At 36.0% G+C, this 17,066-nt stretch overlaps 1 protein-coding gene and 1 long non-coding RNA gene across 2 annotated transcripts; both read right to left on the minus strand.

Moving 5' to 3' along the window:
- Positions 1–1,644: 1,644 nt before the first annotated feature.
- On the minus strand, positions 1,645–16,857 carry LOC147847962 (ubiquitin C-terminal hydrolase 12-like). The gene is made up of 32 exons (XM_087338721.1): positions 16,655–16,857; positions 16,364–16,424; positions 15,926–16,073; positions 14,973–15,130; positions 14,621–14,886; positions 14,285–14,503; positions 14,102–14,210; positions 13,891–14,006; positions 13,628–13,726; positions 13,425–13,534; positions 13,172–13,246; positions 10,627–10,705; positions 10,394–10,540; positions 10,137–10,217; positions 9,696–9,815; positions 9,508–9,630; positions 9,350–9,427; positions 9,163–9,254; positions 5,963–6,071; positions 5,826–5,891; positions 5,642–5,752; positions 4,715–4,770; positions 4,438–4,615; positions 4,209–4,310; positions 4,043–4,114; positions 3,898–3,963; positions 3,750–3,815; positions 3,116–3,202; positions 2,924–3,037; positions 2,699–2,773; positions 2,241–2,327; positions 1,645–2,147 (listed from the first exon to the last, which is right to left on the minus strand). Exons 1-32 carry the CDS (start codon positions 16,673–16,675, stop codon positions 2,106–2,108), a joined length of 3,333 nt encoding a protein of 1,110 aa, XP_087194847.1. The 5' UTR covers positions 16,676–16,857; the 3' UTR covers positions 1,645–2,105.
- Positions 6,372–7,866, minus strand: LOC147847963 (uncharacterized). The gene is made up of 2 exons (XR_015532175.1): positions 7,742–7,866; positions 6,372–6,538 (listed from the first exon to the last, which is right to left on the minus strand). It is a non-coding gene; the product is annotated as an uncharacterized LOC147847963 (long non-coding RNA).
- Positions 16,858–17,066: the final 209 nt, after the last annotated feature.

Raw genomic sequence — 17,066 nt, forward strand, 5'->3', positions numbered from 1 at the left:
GCAGAAGTGAATGCAATAGCTCTCAGGAGACAGACGGAAGGGTTATCGTCAGAATACCATCGATTACTTGATGATAACGAAAATCTTCGAGACCAATTGGCCTCATTTGATCGCAAGGCATCATATTCTGGGATAAAGAAGCATGCATGACTGTGTGTGCCATATCTAGAGAAAGTGTATACAATTAATGTTTGTGACAAACTTGGGGCTGCATTTAGCACAGTGACAGAAGTCACCCTTGCAAATGGCATGATGATTCTTTTTGTTTAATCGTCCAAATCTTGATAAGAAAGAGGGAGAACACTACAATCTATGAAATAAGACTGATGATGAACATATTTGGGTCAAGTAGCCCTGGGAACTTCTTGTTCCTCTGCAATTTCTCTTGCCATACATCATCAATGTTTTCTTTTCCTGTTGAACTCCGTAGAAACGAAGGGCATGAATTCCTTAACCCATATTGAAGTTCTTCTCAAGAGGTTGGATTTAGTGCCATTTTTTCCTTGACCTCCAAACCAAACAGTAATGAGTTCTATACAGTTCTCATTTCAGTCTACTCTCAATTTACCATGCTTCACTGGTATCATGTAATGTAAGTTTTGTTGATAACCTGCACTGAATATATTTCTTGTAAGTTCGTGTCATCGAACAAAAATAATTATTTATCAGTTTCTAATGCATGTGGCCTGTTGGATTGTCTTAATGTCGGTCAATTCCAAACATCATGTGTTGAAACCCTGTAGCTGTACAACTGCACACTTGGATTACACTAGACACAATTTGAAGTGGAAACCAGAAATGTGAGTTAATAGACGATGTGTTTCACCATGATGACAATTAACAGGAAAAAAGAAAAAAAAAAGGTACTTACGTTGGTACATTTAGGTAGTAAAAAGATCTGACGCATTTTGGAAAAATGAAAAATATAATATTTTCCACCTTTTCACTACTATAAAAGCTAACAGTATGGACACTCGCCCAAGTTTTCATTGACTTAGGAATTAAAATATGGTTGATGCTGCTTCCAATGTAAAAAGAAAGGCATTATAGAGTATCAACTTCATGTTTCTTTCAATGTGTTTGACGATCATAGAGTATCAACTAAACGTTTCGTGCCTACCATTCAGTCACCCACAATGTTACAACCCTTAAAATCGTGCTTGACATCCCTTCAGATGTATGCATAAAGCATGTTATTAACTTCATGCTACCTACCCATAGATCGTCCATAGATGGACTCTGTCATTTCTAATGTACAAGAACGAATGTTGATTTGATCCCATGGAATGGAACCTAATACCAATAACAAAAAATTGTTTGGTAAAGCACAAGCTCATGCCAAGGAGAGCAATTAAAATTCATGATATTTGTATGCTCAGGTAATAAACATTGTTTAGAGTCCATCATATAGTTAGCAGACAAAAACAATAGAACTATTCAACAACATTAACATCTTCCAGCTCTAATCGTTTTCCTCAAACATTTAATGGGGATTGCAAATACCCACATATGTCACTATTGCTTGTCATTTTACTAGTTTCACACCCCTATTTATGATAGTTGTAATACAACTCAAACAATGACTGCATGGAACTTGATAGAGTTACAACATCAAAAACTCGGAAGTTTTTATACCACTCCAAATTCAGCTGAGAAAAGAATGAGATTCCAAAAGAAATTATCCTATACAAGCCGTTTCCACTCATTTAGCTCCCAAAACAAATCTTGTAACCACAATCCCAAAGGACTGCAGTAGAATTCCATGGATAAAACGTTGCATATCATCAAAACTTACTAGAGAAAACCTTCACAGGAAAATTTCCTCTAGACAGAATCTCAGCTCACATGAAAATTTCTGGTAGAGGGAATCTCAGCATACACAACTATGCCTCTTTAGGAGAATCTTGTTTCTCCTATGATTGATGCTGCCCTCTGTAGTTAGACAGGCCTTTAGAACTCTTCTTGACATCCATTTGGACGAGAATACTCCTCAGAGACAGCACATGAATACTCTTTGCTCTTGATGGAAAATTAATGACGCATTCATTGCAATCACCAGCTCAATTCCATACATACAGACCCCTATTGAAGACTCTTTGTATTCATTAATTGTATATCTTTACAGCCTTTTCAAAGACATTCCGATTCTGCAAGCCATGGAATAGAGATTTAGAAGATCCAGTATAAGAGATAAGAAAGTTGATGAAATCAACACCTATATCATATTTTGTTCACAGCACCTGATTAATCTGGTGTGATCTCTTTGGTGCAGTATCTGTATGTTCCAAACCAAGATAATACTCCCATGGACCATATGTCTCCTTTTTCTTTACATGCACAGAAAAAAGTTAAGACTTACACCCTTCTTTACGCATAGAATGACATTATATTAGAAACATATCAGGCATCCCACTCAGATTTAGTAGTTTTATCTTGTATGTTAAAGAAATGATAGAATAAAATCATACCCAATTGTATTTTAATAGTTTTTAGCAGGCAAATGTGTACTAAGCTACTAAATTATTAAAGACTCGAAATTTTTTATAACCATTAAGGATTTGCTTTTTCCTAAATCTATTTTGTGTGAGGATAAAATACGAATTCTTAAACATTTTTCTTTTTCAAGAGGAACATGACTTTACCACAACCAAATCTACCCAGAATTGAAGCAATAAGCAGAAAATATCAAATGTAATACCTGAAATCTGCTTGCTACAATGTCAGAATCAACAAAATATTCTGGCCGACCCAAAGAAACAAAAGCAAATTTCCACTGCAACAAAAAATATTGATATGTTTAATCAATCAATATTCACACTTCCAATCCAAGATTAAGAGCTCGAAGGAATAAACACTGCAACAATATGCATTCTTTGAAATGAAAGTTCATTGCCAACACAATTTAAAATGAGCTTTTCTGCACCTTCATAAACTCTGCATCTGCTATTTCCAGCTTCCTTTGTATGCGAGATTTAACAGAATGCAATGTCTCATTCTCATGGACGACCAAGAAGAACGGCTCACCAAAATTTTGAACCTGAAGATCATGACTCTCAAATCAATTAAACAAAAATAAGACATCCCATCTTTCGATGCTTTGAAGTTATGATCATACCATTTGATTTTGAGAGGCATCTCTTGTAAAATGATAAATATGTACCAATCTATCTTGTGGTGCTATTTCCTTTTCTTCTTCAGGTATCTGCACACATAATAACCTAGATAAACTACTTAACCATGGAAGCAGGCCAGGTCTAATGACAAGTAAAGATAAAATTGCTACACTTTTTTGCAGAGTATCATGAAAAAAACATTTGGAAATTAATATGCACAATATACACCTACAGATTATCAAACTGCGTTTCAATTTTATGATTGAAATGTAAGTAGATTTAACATTGATGTGTTTCCAGGTTAGAACTTCTAAAATATGCGAATGTGATCTGACTGTTATGGTAAGACTGAGTAACTACACTTTCCAGAGTAACACTTGAAAAACATCTGAGATTTAATATGCAGAATATATTTACAGATAATCAAACTGCATTTCAATCTTATGATTGAATTGTAGGTAAATTGAACATTTATTTGTTTCCAGGTAAGATATTGTAAACATATGAGAATGTGAGACTTCAGTAATAGATAGCAAAAAATTATTCCATTCCTTCAGATTACTACATCCAGATTATGCCCAGCTAACTCAAATGAAAAAATATGAAACAGCAGCTCTCAAGGTTTAAGATATATGCCTCTTCAGCCCGTAATGTCCAATACTGGTCATTAATAGTTTCAATTTTTTCGTTTAACGGAAATATCTGCATGCCAATAAGCACTGTTCAGCAACCTTACAATTAAGATGAACAATTGCAATCTTTCTGGAGTATTTACTACAATAACCTTGTATATTTTGTTGTAAAAAACCTCCAATATTCTGAGCTCTGCTGATGGACTGGAGAGCTCAACCTTAAAATATGAAGAGTAAGAGCACACATAAGCACATCTAAGATATATATATATATATAGGAATGTAGTCATGAATCACCTTCTTAGCAAGCTCATGTATTACGTCTCCAACAGTACTTTGCTTTGGCAACCTAACACTGTGCACAGAGACCTTAAAAAACAAGAGAATCCAAGGGTGAATCATGATATTATGCTGCAGATAAGCGTGAAAAGAAAAAGCTATACGACAGACAATTAATTCTAACCTCCTCTGTCTTTGAGTTATGAAAAGCCAACTTCAGAGTTTTCAGACATTGTAATTCAGGCAAAGGTATATCAAGCACTTCAAAATATAGGATATCCGACATCTGTCAAGAGAGAACCCATCATTAGCACCTATACTAGCACCCATCCTGATTTCTTCTTGAAATCTGAATCCCTTTACTATTCAAAACCAAACCATATCGGGTGGATACTTAAGACTAGATAGTTCACCTGGTTGTAATGCATAAGCATATCAACAAGCCGTTCCACACCTCGGTACTTTATCGGTTGTGGCTTTGGCTGTTGTGCATAACAGTTATGGGATGTCAGTCGAATCTTTGAAGGATCATCTAAGCCAACCTGTTGAGCGACTTTTTCAGTTACATCATCATAAAGGTTCTGTTTTGACCTGTTGAAGTATAAATTTAGTACTCGAATAAAAATCCTCCCATCTACATGGATAATAAATATACATTTAAGCAAGAATCAACAACGTATATAGACTTACAGTTCAAGACAGAACTCATCATCTTTGGGTTTATCAAGTCGGCGGAAGTGTACTACCTTCACAAAAAGAGAGAAGATTTAATTAAAAACCTCACAATATTTTCATGTACTCATGTACAACATGATAGAAATAATGCTTCTTTTATATGCCGGTGCACCCAAATTGCAAGCTCTGGCACTTATGTTGTTGTTCAGACGCAAGTGTGCCTCTATATGTGAGAAATATTGAAGCACATGATCTCTTGTGCATTCAAAGAGAACAAATAGGTTTCCTCCTCATACACAAACACTTTCCATACATACAAACGTGGGGCTCATATCCCAAAATCATACAGAATCTATGACAGACTGGATATCAAATTAGTCGCAATGACTTCCCCAAAACTGGACGCAAATCAGGAAAAAAACTCGGTTCACATTTTTACTCTGGAGAGAAAGATGTCAATTTTCAATATTATAAGGAATTCACTTATTATAATGTTCATGACACTTTACTACACCTAGCATAGTACTCATAAGTCATAAATTTTAGAAGAAACGAACCCTATCGATCTATGCACACTGAAGTTATGACATAGTTATTACATACTGGATCGCAAACTGTTGCTTAAAAACAGCAGTTGGAAGTTAGTTACACATTGCAAACCCAGCTATTTTACAGAGATTCCTACAATATATACACAATTCATCCCTTCGGTTTTCTATTCAAACTTCACCATTTCCCAATAAAAACTGCATTTGTAATCAATTTGTAGCAGTGCAATGCATTACAAATTAAACCCAGCATATCATATAGCTACTATGCTCTGTAACACATGCAAAGTTAATAAAACTATTATTTCAATTACAAGATATGAGCTGAGAAGGATATCTGAGCATATTAGCTATAGAGTCATTGCAAATTTGATCATCTGGAAGCTGCACTTACTTGTCGATAATTTACATACTCCAGAAAGGAGGGTACATCAGGAAAACGGTACTGCAACAAATCCTCTTTGGGATGAGTTTTCTGGAAACAAATAATATCTCCATCTTCTAACTGTCATTTAATGAATCGTGGTTAGAACAAATATTCACTTCATGCACAGCTTGTATAGTTGCAGCTCTAGTACCTGACTAGACTTAAATGCCACCTTCTTATCCACAGGTTCACACATAACAGGCTCAAACTTAATTTCCTGTACACAAGGCATCAAAGAAATAAGTAACCGACTTTAAAAGCATAACTCTAAACAAATCGCTCACCTACCTCGAACAGATCAATATCTTGAGTAAGTTCAAATCCAGCCATAGCATTCAACTTCTCCAATATATCAAGTGGCTTACCACTTGCTTTGACAAAAGTCCTTCCAACATAGCTACACAAATAATAAAAAGTAAGTTTTGTTATAGAGCTGTGTCAATAAAAAATAATTTGAAAGTACAGGGAAACCAGCTCGTCTTGTTTGGGAAAAATACACGAAATCAGAAAACCGACATTGCAGAGGAGTACAGAACAAAAAACTTTTTCATGCAGACTTATATACTTATGTGGCCTCAACCCAAGGCATGAAAATGAACTGCATTCACAGATCATAAACCACTACAAAATCCATCTTTCATGCATATATACATACCTATAAACATATTACCTTTTTTCTTAAAGATGAGTTCCCAGAAAACTTTAAGAAGAGAGTGATGAGATGATTAACTACTTCAATGATAGAATATGCAGCTTATTGTTACATCCCTAGCAGCTAAAATAAAGTGTTATTCATAATACATCCACGTCAACAAATTCCTGCATATTTCAATATTCATATATGGGCATCCACACCACATTATACTACAAAAAGATCAACATCCGAGGTTTCTATCACTTTGTTCAAAAGAGTAGAAAATAGATTTATTCATGAAGAACTTAGCTGACCAATTTTGACCAATGGGACAAAATAAACATATCACCTTGAACAAGACTCCTTCCTAAGATTGGAGGTTACTACTCTGGTTAGTTCCACATGAAACTTAAATCAACATGCCATCTAACTAACAAGTCATCATGCTCTAGTGAATTACTTCACATGTTGAGCATGTGAGAAGTGATTTTCATCCTCCACTAGGTTTTCATCATTATATCTTGCATATTTTCATGCTTGGGTAAAGAACGACAGAGATCGGAATGTCTTTAGAGTATATAGCAGTCATAGCATGATTACATCAGCAAGTTAGGTGCCAATTGGAAATGGATAGTGGTTTCTTGAAATACATTTTGGGCAACAAGGGGGTAGAAGAAATAGTAAACAAGGATGCAAATGAAGGATTAGATGCCCGAAAACTCATGCAAGATCTTACTGTATATTCCTATATGTCGATGATGTGCTATTCTAATATACAACACTCACTTGATGTATTGGAAACATTTTGCCAAATCAACGAGCTAACTATTAACGTGAACAAAACAAAAATGATGGCAATAAAGGCAATACAACCAAGACACTACCCATTTTTACATACAAAGGAAAACTAACGGAAGTGAAGCAAAGCTTCAAATCTTCTGGTATTAATATCCATCAACAAATAGGTAGAATGTATGCTATGAATCTAGGCTTCAGGCAGGGTGGAATGATTGTTACATTTGAGAATCAATGCAACCAAGATGATACTTGAGGATGGGAAGGGCAATTGACCTTATTCAATGCTATGGTGATCCAAGTGTTGCTTTATGGAGTGGATGTGAGGGGTGGCAATATCTCACTTGGTGCATGGTACAAAAAACTAATTAGAGCAAAACCCTTCCATCTATTAGGGTGCATAATGTACCTCTTTTCCTTTTGTACTCTAATGCATTGGTCAATGTGTGAGTTTTTGGTTCCAATGTGCAAGTATAAGGTCTTGTGATCTGAATCCAGTGACAATCGGCAAATTCTAAATGGATTCACCATGGATTCACCAAAACATACTCAACTACATTTCCTCCTGCCAAGGCTGGGAGACATGTCAGACATGTCAAAACATTTGTCATGAGAAACAAATGGGTACCATTGAGAACCTTCAGGTTTGTGCGATTAAGCATCTGTTTGAGAACCCTACCATAATCTTACACAATACGATGTCTGAGTTGTAGAATCTGACACCATTACATTGTCATGAGCTTTCTCATTTTGATAAGTTCCATCCAAGCATTTAAGCACTTTTTTATTTTCTCATATCTAAGAATGTCAGCACACACATCAAAAAAGAGGTCATCATGATCTAACTCATACAAATTATAGTACTCGTATGCTGTTTCCCACACACTCACATCAATACATGCCAATCTTGCTCACCCAATATTTCTTCTAGTGCAAGGCCACAAAGGTTTTATGATGTAGCCAGCAATTTTAAGTATACACTTGTTACCAACTTTCAACCAGAAATATAATATCTATACCTTGAGCTACATCAAAGTGCATTCTTTGATTCCTCTTCTTACATCCCTCTAATAACAACATTTTGCTTCCATTTCTCTCTTTTTTATAGCTCTTTGGCATCGAATGCATCCTTAGGAAGAGGATTCGCATGCATGAACTTCATTGACATTTTCTTTTGGCGTCTTCTTAATGACGAAATTTCTCCATTGCATTGTCTTTTCCTAAAGGCTAAATTTATCTCAACCTTTGCTTTGATCAGTGATTCGTTTATTCTTGTAAGGTTTCAACTTCAAAGTAAAATTCCTCGTTTGAATTGGACAGTTAAAATTTTTAAAATTTAAAAAAGATTGCCACAGTGAGTCTAACCTCAACCTGCCACATTGTTAAAAAATAAAAAGTTTATAACTTTACGAAATCCAGTAGCTTCTGAAAATTTCTCTGCAGCACAAAAATATAAGGTTTTTAAGAATTCTCACAAGGCTGTAGTAGATGTCAGTAAGTCCTACAAGGACAGAACTATCACCGATGACACTATGGGTGCTATTTGCTCATCTACATGAATACAGAACCAAGCTCATGGAAGATTTAAGTAGTGAAACCAGGCAAAAAGGTTAGTTTTTCGCTTCGAATTTCAGTTTTTCATTCTATTCAACCCTGCACCTACACGGTTCGGGAGAGCACTAGCAATTATTATCCCATATGGTGCCTCCTGTTCATATTAATAAATCATTACCTAGTTTCTGAATCACTAATTATAAATTTTGAATTTAATATCTACAACATATAAGATCTATATAGTATTTACTTATATATCTGTTCTTCAACAGGAGATTAAGGTGGCCTCATTGAGAACTGATATATTTCAGCCTGAAACGTTTCACAAAGATGATGCTGGCAACGTATCACCACAAGATAAATGAGTTAAAGCATACAAAACTATCCAAGTGCCTACTGTGTGCCTCAGTCTCAGAGGACCGTATCAATTTTATGAAAAAAGCTTGAGACAAAAGATGAGATAACACACATAAGTATTCATGTATTCATATGAAATTTTATTTACCGTAGTTCTTCTTTCTCTGGATTATACAGCTTGAAAAAAAGTAGAATGTCATCTTTCGTCTTGCCATACAGAGAGTATAGTGGCTCTGGATCCTGCCACAGATGAAATGATGATGAATAATAGTAATAAAACAATCAGAAAGAGTAGCATCCAATGAAAGAAGAGAAGTAAAATGCCAAGCCCATACTTGATCAGGAAGAACTTCCAAAAAGAGTCTTAGCTCAGCATTGTGAGCTTTGTTTGCTACTTCTTTAAGAAGGCTCACCTACTCAATAGAATAAACTAGATAACATTTAGAAATTTTATATCAAAAATCATGAAATAATCAATAGGCCAAAAGTATACCATTTGATGTTCTTCCTGTTCTGTCAACGGCCTATTCGGACGGTATGTTTGGTTCTGACGTTTGGCCCAAATCCAGAAACGTTGAAATTGAACAGGTACTCCTAGTTCCTTGGCCACCATCTCCTGCAATCATTTCATCGTTAGGGTTAAATAAAATGAACCATCAACGGAAAAAAAACCTCTGCTACCTTGAACTGAATAAATGGTGTCTGCTTCTGTATCCGAAAGCTTTGCACTTTGTCATGATCGACAAGGTCAAAAAATATATCTTTACCAATTTGATTCTTAAGATCATCATCCCGAGCAATCTGACCAATAGAATAACAAATATATATCACAAAAACTATGAAAATCTACAATTTATAGAATAGATCAGACAAGTCAAAACATCGCTGGTACATTTTTGCAGAGACAAAGAGACATCAAACAAAAGCTTCAACAATGCATATAGTACAAGGAAGCCTTCATATGAATTATGTTGCAAAGTAGTGTTTACAAGGACAAATCCCAATGCATAGCATAAAAAACGGGGCCTATTGAATACCCCTACTTATTATTGCATTGATCATGTAGACATAAAGAAACGAAAACACAACTTGCACATAGCCCGCAAAAGTTGAGCCACTAACCTTAATGATTGTGTAAAGATGAGCTTCTGCCTTTTCCTTTTTTTTGTGCTCTTTTTCTTCCTTTTCCTTTTTAAGCCTCACCTTATTTTATCCAAAACCAGTATATACAACAAAGTAAGCCTTGGAACAAAAACACAATCAAGCAGAAAGAAAGAAAGAAGAAGAAAGAAAGATATATTAACATCTTTTAAGAGCCCAAAATGGCCTATAAGACCAAATAAGAGATTACATCTTAAGTGTAGAAGCAACGAGACTACCTGCAGGTGTTGTGCAATGTCCTTCTCGTCCACATTACAAATGATCTTATCCTTGTCACTCTCTCTAATGTACACAAGCATGTACGCATTTGAATACTTCATGAATTTAAATGGTGGATTATTGAAACCTGGATTTGTTTGTGGTAACTAAAAGAAATACATCAACCATCAACCCCCAAAGGCAAAGCAAAAGAGAGCAAAAGTCGAAAACGTTCAGCATTAAATTCCACTACCTCCTCTTCGCCACCATATTGATCTTCCAAAGCGGTCTTTATCTTCTCTTTGGTTACTCTTTCATCATCGAATTTGAACCTGCATGTTAGGCACTAGTATCATTTTCAAACTATTATCATGTCATTGATACAGCATGCTCATTGACGTGAGGCTAATTCAATCATACAAGTTTAAATTGCTATTGTTTCCTTCCACCATCCACATTATTTCTTTTCCTGATGAGAAACCAAGGCCTTTTCCTCATATTCTCGTAAATGTCAACATTTAGAACAATTGTAAATAGGAAAGTATGATTTTTGCAAGAATTTCCTGTTTCAATTACAGCATATCTTTATTGGAATTAATTTAGCATTAAGATCTGGCTATGATAACATCTTATAAAAGCAGAGAACCTCTATATAACGAAGTGCATCAGATAGATCCTGCTGGGCAGTTGGCCATATAAGTCTTTTAGAAACAATGGACTTCGTGGCATCAGAGGAATAAGTGACTCACTAAGATTTCTCAATGAAGATTCCTTGAAAGCTTATAAAATTATTGCATTGACCGTGGAATTCAATACAAGAAGCAAATATATGAATCGTGCTATTTTAGAGAGAACAGCCTTCCACTTGATGATGTGTTCCCAATGATCCACCAAAAATTGACAACCATACAGTCTCACAATGAAAGTTACAAAATTAAGAGTCAACAAGTAAATTAACTATCTCAACTCAAGGTGTCTCACGCCTAGGGCATGTTTATATGTTCCACGAGAGTGTTATCACAAGACTACAATACGGCTTGCGAGCTTACTTTATAATGAAAGAGTGCAATTTTTTGAAGTAGGGGAGTATGTTATGCACACATAACATAGGCGAGAGTAGGTCACTAATATTTACATAAGTGAAGGGTGTGTTCACTAATGATAGAAAGGGACTAATGTGATTGGATAGAAGGAATAATAGGTCCATGCACTATCATGATCTTAACAACCAATGAATGGAAAGTCTTTTAGAAAAGCACATCTACTGAAGGGTCCTATGAAGAGGTTAAATATGACGCCGAGCTACCCTCATAGAACACATTACGTTGGAAGGCTGCCATCTAAAGACACAAGCGGTGCAGGCTGGGCTTTCGTCACGACAATCGTGTTACCTCTTCCAAGGTACTAGTCATCCTCATATTCGTCAGTATGGGATGTCGGTGGTAGGCTGGGTATGTCTTGATCATAGCTTGGGGTGGTCAGGTGGAACGGGTTCTTTGATCCAATCTATTCACCTTTCTTTTACTTTAACTTGGTCAATTGATTAGTCATAGACTCTTAACAAAGAGGTTTTCTCCTCTCATCAGAATTGTTGGCTGATGGGTTTGGAACAACATACACCCTGATGGTGGCAAACAGCGCAAGGACAGTTGTCAAACTTCCTCAAGCCAATAGCAAAGTCTACTCTAATCTCACGAACTCTCACACTCAACTCACCAAGACAATTCCTAATCAAGAAGTTAACCTAAGCCTAATGAAGGCCTAAGTGTTAAACACATACACATGGAAGTGAAAAATTATTAGTGATAGCACTAACCACACCGCAATTGATTAAGAATGTCACATAACACATACAAAAAAGTGGTTAGGGTTTGCTGAATTAGCACTTAGCCTTAATCACTCATCTCACCAATAATGTATGAGGGCAAGGGAGAAAGAGAAAGCTCAAGCTTAGACTATGAAGGGACTCAAGACTCGAGATTGAAGAAGTTATAATGTTACAAAAAGTAATTTTTATAGCTTTTGTACATAAGATTTCTCCCCTTTCACATTGGTGTGACCATTTGGCCTAAAGCTTTAGAAGCAAATTTGTTATATCCCCCCTTTTTCCTAGTCTGGCCCTTAAGTGTAGTACCCACGCCAATGCTGATATTTTCATGGGCCGTGCTACATACAACAGCTACTTGATTCTAATACAAGCAAATACAAGAGTTGGACAAAATTGTACTCATAAACTGAAAGAATATATGATCAAATCCCAGTCTGATTAGCAAAGCTACTTCACAAAAAAACCATCCATGAGATGAAGTGCTTTTAAGGAATCATTGGACAACATTAAGAATAATAGAACCAAGTCAAAGCAAGTGCAGATTTAAGGACACAAACCTACAGAAACACAATGATCATTAAGTACCAAGTATTTGCTATATCTCTACATTTTTCGCATGTAGATGATGACTAATCAATGACAGACTTCTAAATTAACATACAAAAACTTGTCAATGAATACAATAGAATAACAGCATAGGGATGTCCAAGACAAGTCAAAGATTTTTTCTTCAGAATCTTGTTTCTCTCATGTAAAGCACGGTCCTGGAAGACAAGTAAAACTTATTCAACATGAAGCAAGCACACTATGCATTTTCTTCAGCATCTCTTTATATATATTATAAGTGAGTGAATTTACGTGCACACCATGTGCTTGAAGTTCTTAGCTTCAAACCATGTGTTACACATCAGGATAAAATGAGTATTGAGTTTTTTAAACATCTTGAAAAGTATGATCAATAGAATTATACCACTGATCTGATAGTGTTGGCCTAATAAACGCATAGTAATGGCCACCATGTACTCCACCACTATGAACCAGCACACTGGAAAAGGCATGTATTATTGACTTATTTAGCAAGTTTTAGACAAAGATTTAAAATGTGGATAATGTATATGAGTACTTAAGTTTTTATTTACACACAACAAAACATCTCTCATACAATCAATCATATGTGTTGATACTGACACGCTCACATTTCATGAAAACAAAGCAGGGCTCACCTATGAAGGGCATATAAATTTCGCACACTTTTATCTGCATCAGGTGAAAGGTATCGACCATTCTCTCTATCCAGATCAAGTTGAAGAGGAAATTCATATCTGTCATTGATCTGATGACAGGGAAAAAAAAGTTATCTTGTTTTGCTGATTTCCTAAAACTGTCAAAAAGATCTGAGAATTGTTCTAACTTCTGCAATTCCAACCTTGACCATAGTATCTCGTGTGAAGTCATATTCAAATCGCTTCAGCTGAAGTTGGAGAACTGGTGGAAAATCAATGAAGAGAACACCCTTGCGAGCATCCTGTCTTCACCAGAAAATGGGTCTTTAAAATGGATTTAAGAGTAATATACATCAGGTCTAAATATTGACATAACCCCAGGGAAGTTCAGGTAATAAGAGTATCCAAATTAAAATGCTCATCATCCCCCTTTGGGATAAATGTTAAAAATAAAAGGCTTCACAACCTGTAAGCCATGCTGCTCAGCATGGTACTTGTTATCACCCTCCATTTTCTCCACGTCCACATATTTGTCAAACGACTCATAAACATTTTTGCAGCCTTTTACATCAAGCTGTAAATCTGACCAATTTTGCAACCACAAATTTCCAGTTCATTCTTTAATTTTTTGAGTAATCCCAGGCCAACATAAGATGTCATGGAGGAGGACAAATTACCATAAAATGACTCCTTTCGAGTGGACTTGTAATCAACATTGATACATTCAATGTAGTTCATATGATGACCTTCAAACAGCTGCTGGATGGTACCTTCCACAACTGTACCCTACACATGAGAAGTATCATCAGACAAATTTTTGTGAGTATTACTATATGCCAACTGTGTAGCCAACAACCTACTTTCATTTTATCTTCAAGCTTCTCGCATAGAACACGATTCAGTTCTTGAACATCATGCTGCATGAATGAATCATAGGTGTCCCAACCAAAGGATTTGGTCAAATCTTTGGTTGATGCACTAGTGTCAGAGTACTGAATCTTGTAAAACAGGCTTTGAAGAGCTAGAGGAATACTATTAGAGGGAGAGTCGCTTTCAGTAGTAGGCATATGATACACTGCCTGCAAATATGTAGATGCAAAAAATGAAATTTTTCTTTTGGGAAAGCACAACTTGAAGTGTATACATACTACACGCGAAATATCTCAATCTTTGTGCAAGTGAAAATAATAAAAGACCTTGCGGAAATAAGGGATGTGATACTGTGTCTGCAGAAGTGAATTCATATAGCATGTGGCACCTTGGTTCTTCAGCCCTACGAACCCCGTCTCTTTCTTAGAATCATATGCCCAATTATCAACCACCTTTTGAACACTCACCTCCGCAGAGAGAATCAATGTATCATTTACTAAGTATCCTTTACTGCAATCATATATGTCTTGAATTGGCATGAACGATGTAAATCCCCAATCATTCTCTCGGCTATTGAATTGATGCTGGGTTTCTGAATATAAGTTGCCACAGCTTGAGAATCACATGAAGCAAAGAAAAGAAATTTCATATGAAACCATCTAATTATCATTAGTTCACCTTTTCTCACTGTCAACTTCAAATCACACTGATTTACAATAGACAAACCAAAGTGGGCCAATCTTGTCCAACCATTTGGAAGACATTGTGCATCTGCTACATCAAGGTAAAGAGATAAATAGTCTACATTATTCCCCTTCGGAAATAAGAGCACCCGCCTGCAAAGACAATGAAACTGATTTATACATTAACACAGACAAACAAGACAAATCAAATTGAACAACTCGAACAATATTAGGGTACAGAATCAACCAAGGGCCAAAATATTAACTAGAACTTTTTATTACACAACAGAACTTGTATACATGTGAATACATGTTTTGCAAATGTAGCAAACACATCTTTTCCTTGGAGAAAATGATTGCTATTAAAAAAAAACACTTATTTTAGGGAAAAACAGTGGTTCTATGGTCAACATATAGAAAAGTTCGAGAAAAACAATATCAGTATGCTGCAGTATGCCGCATGAACATTTCTATTTGCTACCATTGGATTTTCTGGGCATCAATTCAAGCTTCACTACCATGTTAAGCTGTCATGTGTTATCATTGGCTGCTAGCAACCAGACTTCCACGCTTCCAGAATCCAGAGTTTGAATCCTTTTTATCCAAAATTTTGAACTTTGAATTTAAATGTGTTATTATGTCATTTGGATGACTTTCGCAGTTACTTCAGATGTTATTTATACTACATATCAGCAGCCTTTGGAAAGATTCAGGTCACATTATACTTATGTTTCAGTCCAGAACCATGAAACATACTTCTGCTTGGATTATATTGATAAGACTATTCTTCTTTACTCTATGGTTCATACAGCAGAACAGAAAACCATCATGCCCTGCATTCAGAATATAACCATTGTATAGATGTGACAGAGATATTCGATTCAACTCAAGATTTGTGGATTCTGAGGTTAAAACACCATCCTATTGTAAGGCACTGAAGAATGTTACCATTTGAAGCCACCAACAGAAAACGTGTCTGAATAATGCTTCCTCACATTAAGCTTGGAGAAATGTTCTATTTTCCACGTGAATTTTCCAATAAGCGGATCTTCCACTGGTCGATTTTCCACGGTTGGGACACCATCACCCTGTCCTACTGAAAAAAACAAGAAATTCAGCAGTTAGAAACACCTACCAAAACTTAATTCAAGCATTACATGGCAAAAACCATATCCTCCACCATATTACAAAACCAATGTTCACAGCAGATTACAAGGATGCGTTTAAGCATCGTAGGGTTTGGGGTAACCTTTATGCTGTGAACACACTATAGCTGGCTTTGTTGACATGGGTTCCTTCTATAAAGGTATTCAGAAAGGACGTGAATATAGACAAATTAAGTATAAACACTCCTAGAAACAGAAAGGCATGCAATAATAATGATACCTTCCATTGGTTCAGCGGCATCATTGGCTTCAGTGGGTGGAACATGCATTGCATCCCCATCCTGTGGAAGAAAAATGATTCGTCACTATGGTAATATGAGAGATCTACCAAAAAAAAGGTAGACCCATTTTCACATTGTTTATAAAGCATATTTGAAAACAATATTCTTTTTTATAAATACATGTATATCTGTGTATAAATACAGATATACATACGCTCATACATATGAAGATATATACATATAAAATCATACATATGCATATGTATCTGTGAATGTCTATGCAAACTTACATCCATAGAAGGTGTAATCATCGTTTCTGTCTTCGGAGGGGAATGGTACGAATCAGGATGATTCAGATTGGTTGCCAGAATGAAGAAATCAAATTATCAGAAACAACGCAAGGATTAGAGAGATAGGTCACCGATTCTGAAATAGGACCGATTTCCTTAAGAGAGTTCCAGATTCCTTGAGTTGTTATACTTTAACATTCAATGTTTCTCTCCTCCTTCTGCGGCTATTGGCATGCCTTAAAAAGGAAGCTTTTAAGGTTTTGCACGAGGTAAAAGGCGCTCCCTCATTGATGAATGAGGCTTGATTCTGGTTCCTAGATCGGATACAGTTCCCGCATCCTTTCTGAAGAGTGGAGATGAAGAGGAGGAAGGAGGAGAAGCAAGCCAGCAGCCTGTCTGCACAGAGAGAGAG

This window comes from Azolla caroliniana, unplaced genomic scaffold (genome assembly GCF_043228905.1).
Source record: "Azolla caroliniana isolate FFs.n. ecotype wild unplaced genomic scaffold, voAzoCaro1.0.p SCAF_568, whole genome shotgun sequence".
NCBI classification, from domain to species: Eukaryota; Viridiplantae; Streptophyta; class Polypodiopsida; order Salviniales; family Salviniaceae; genus Azolla; species Azolla caroliniana.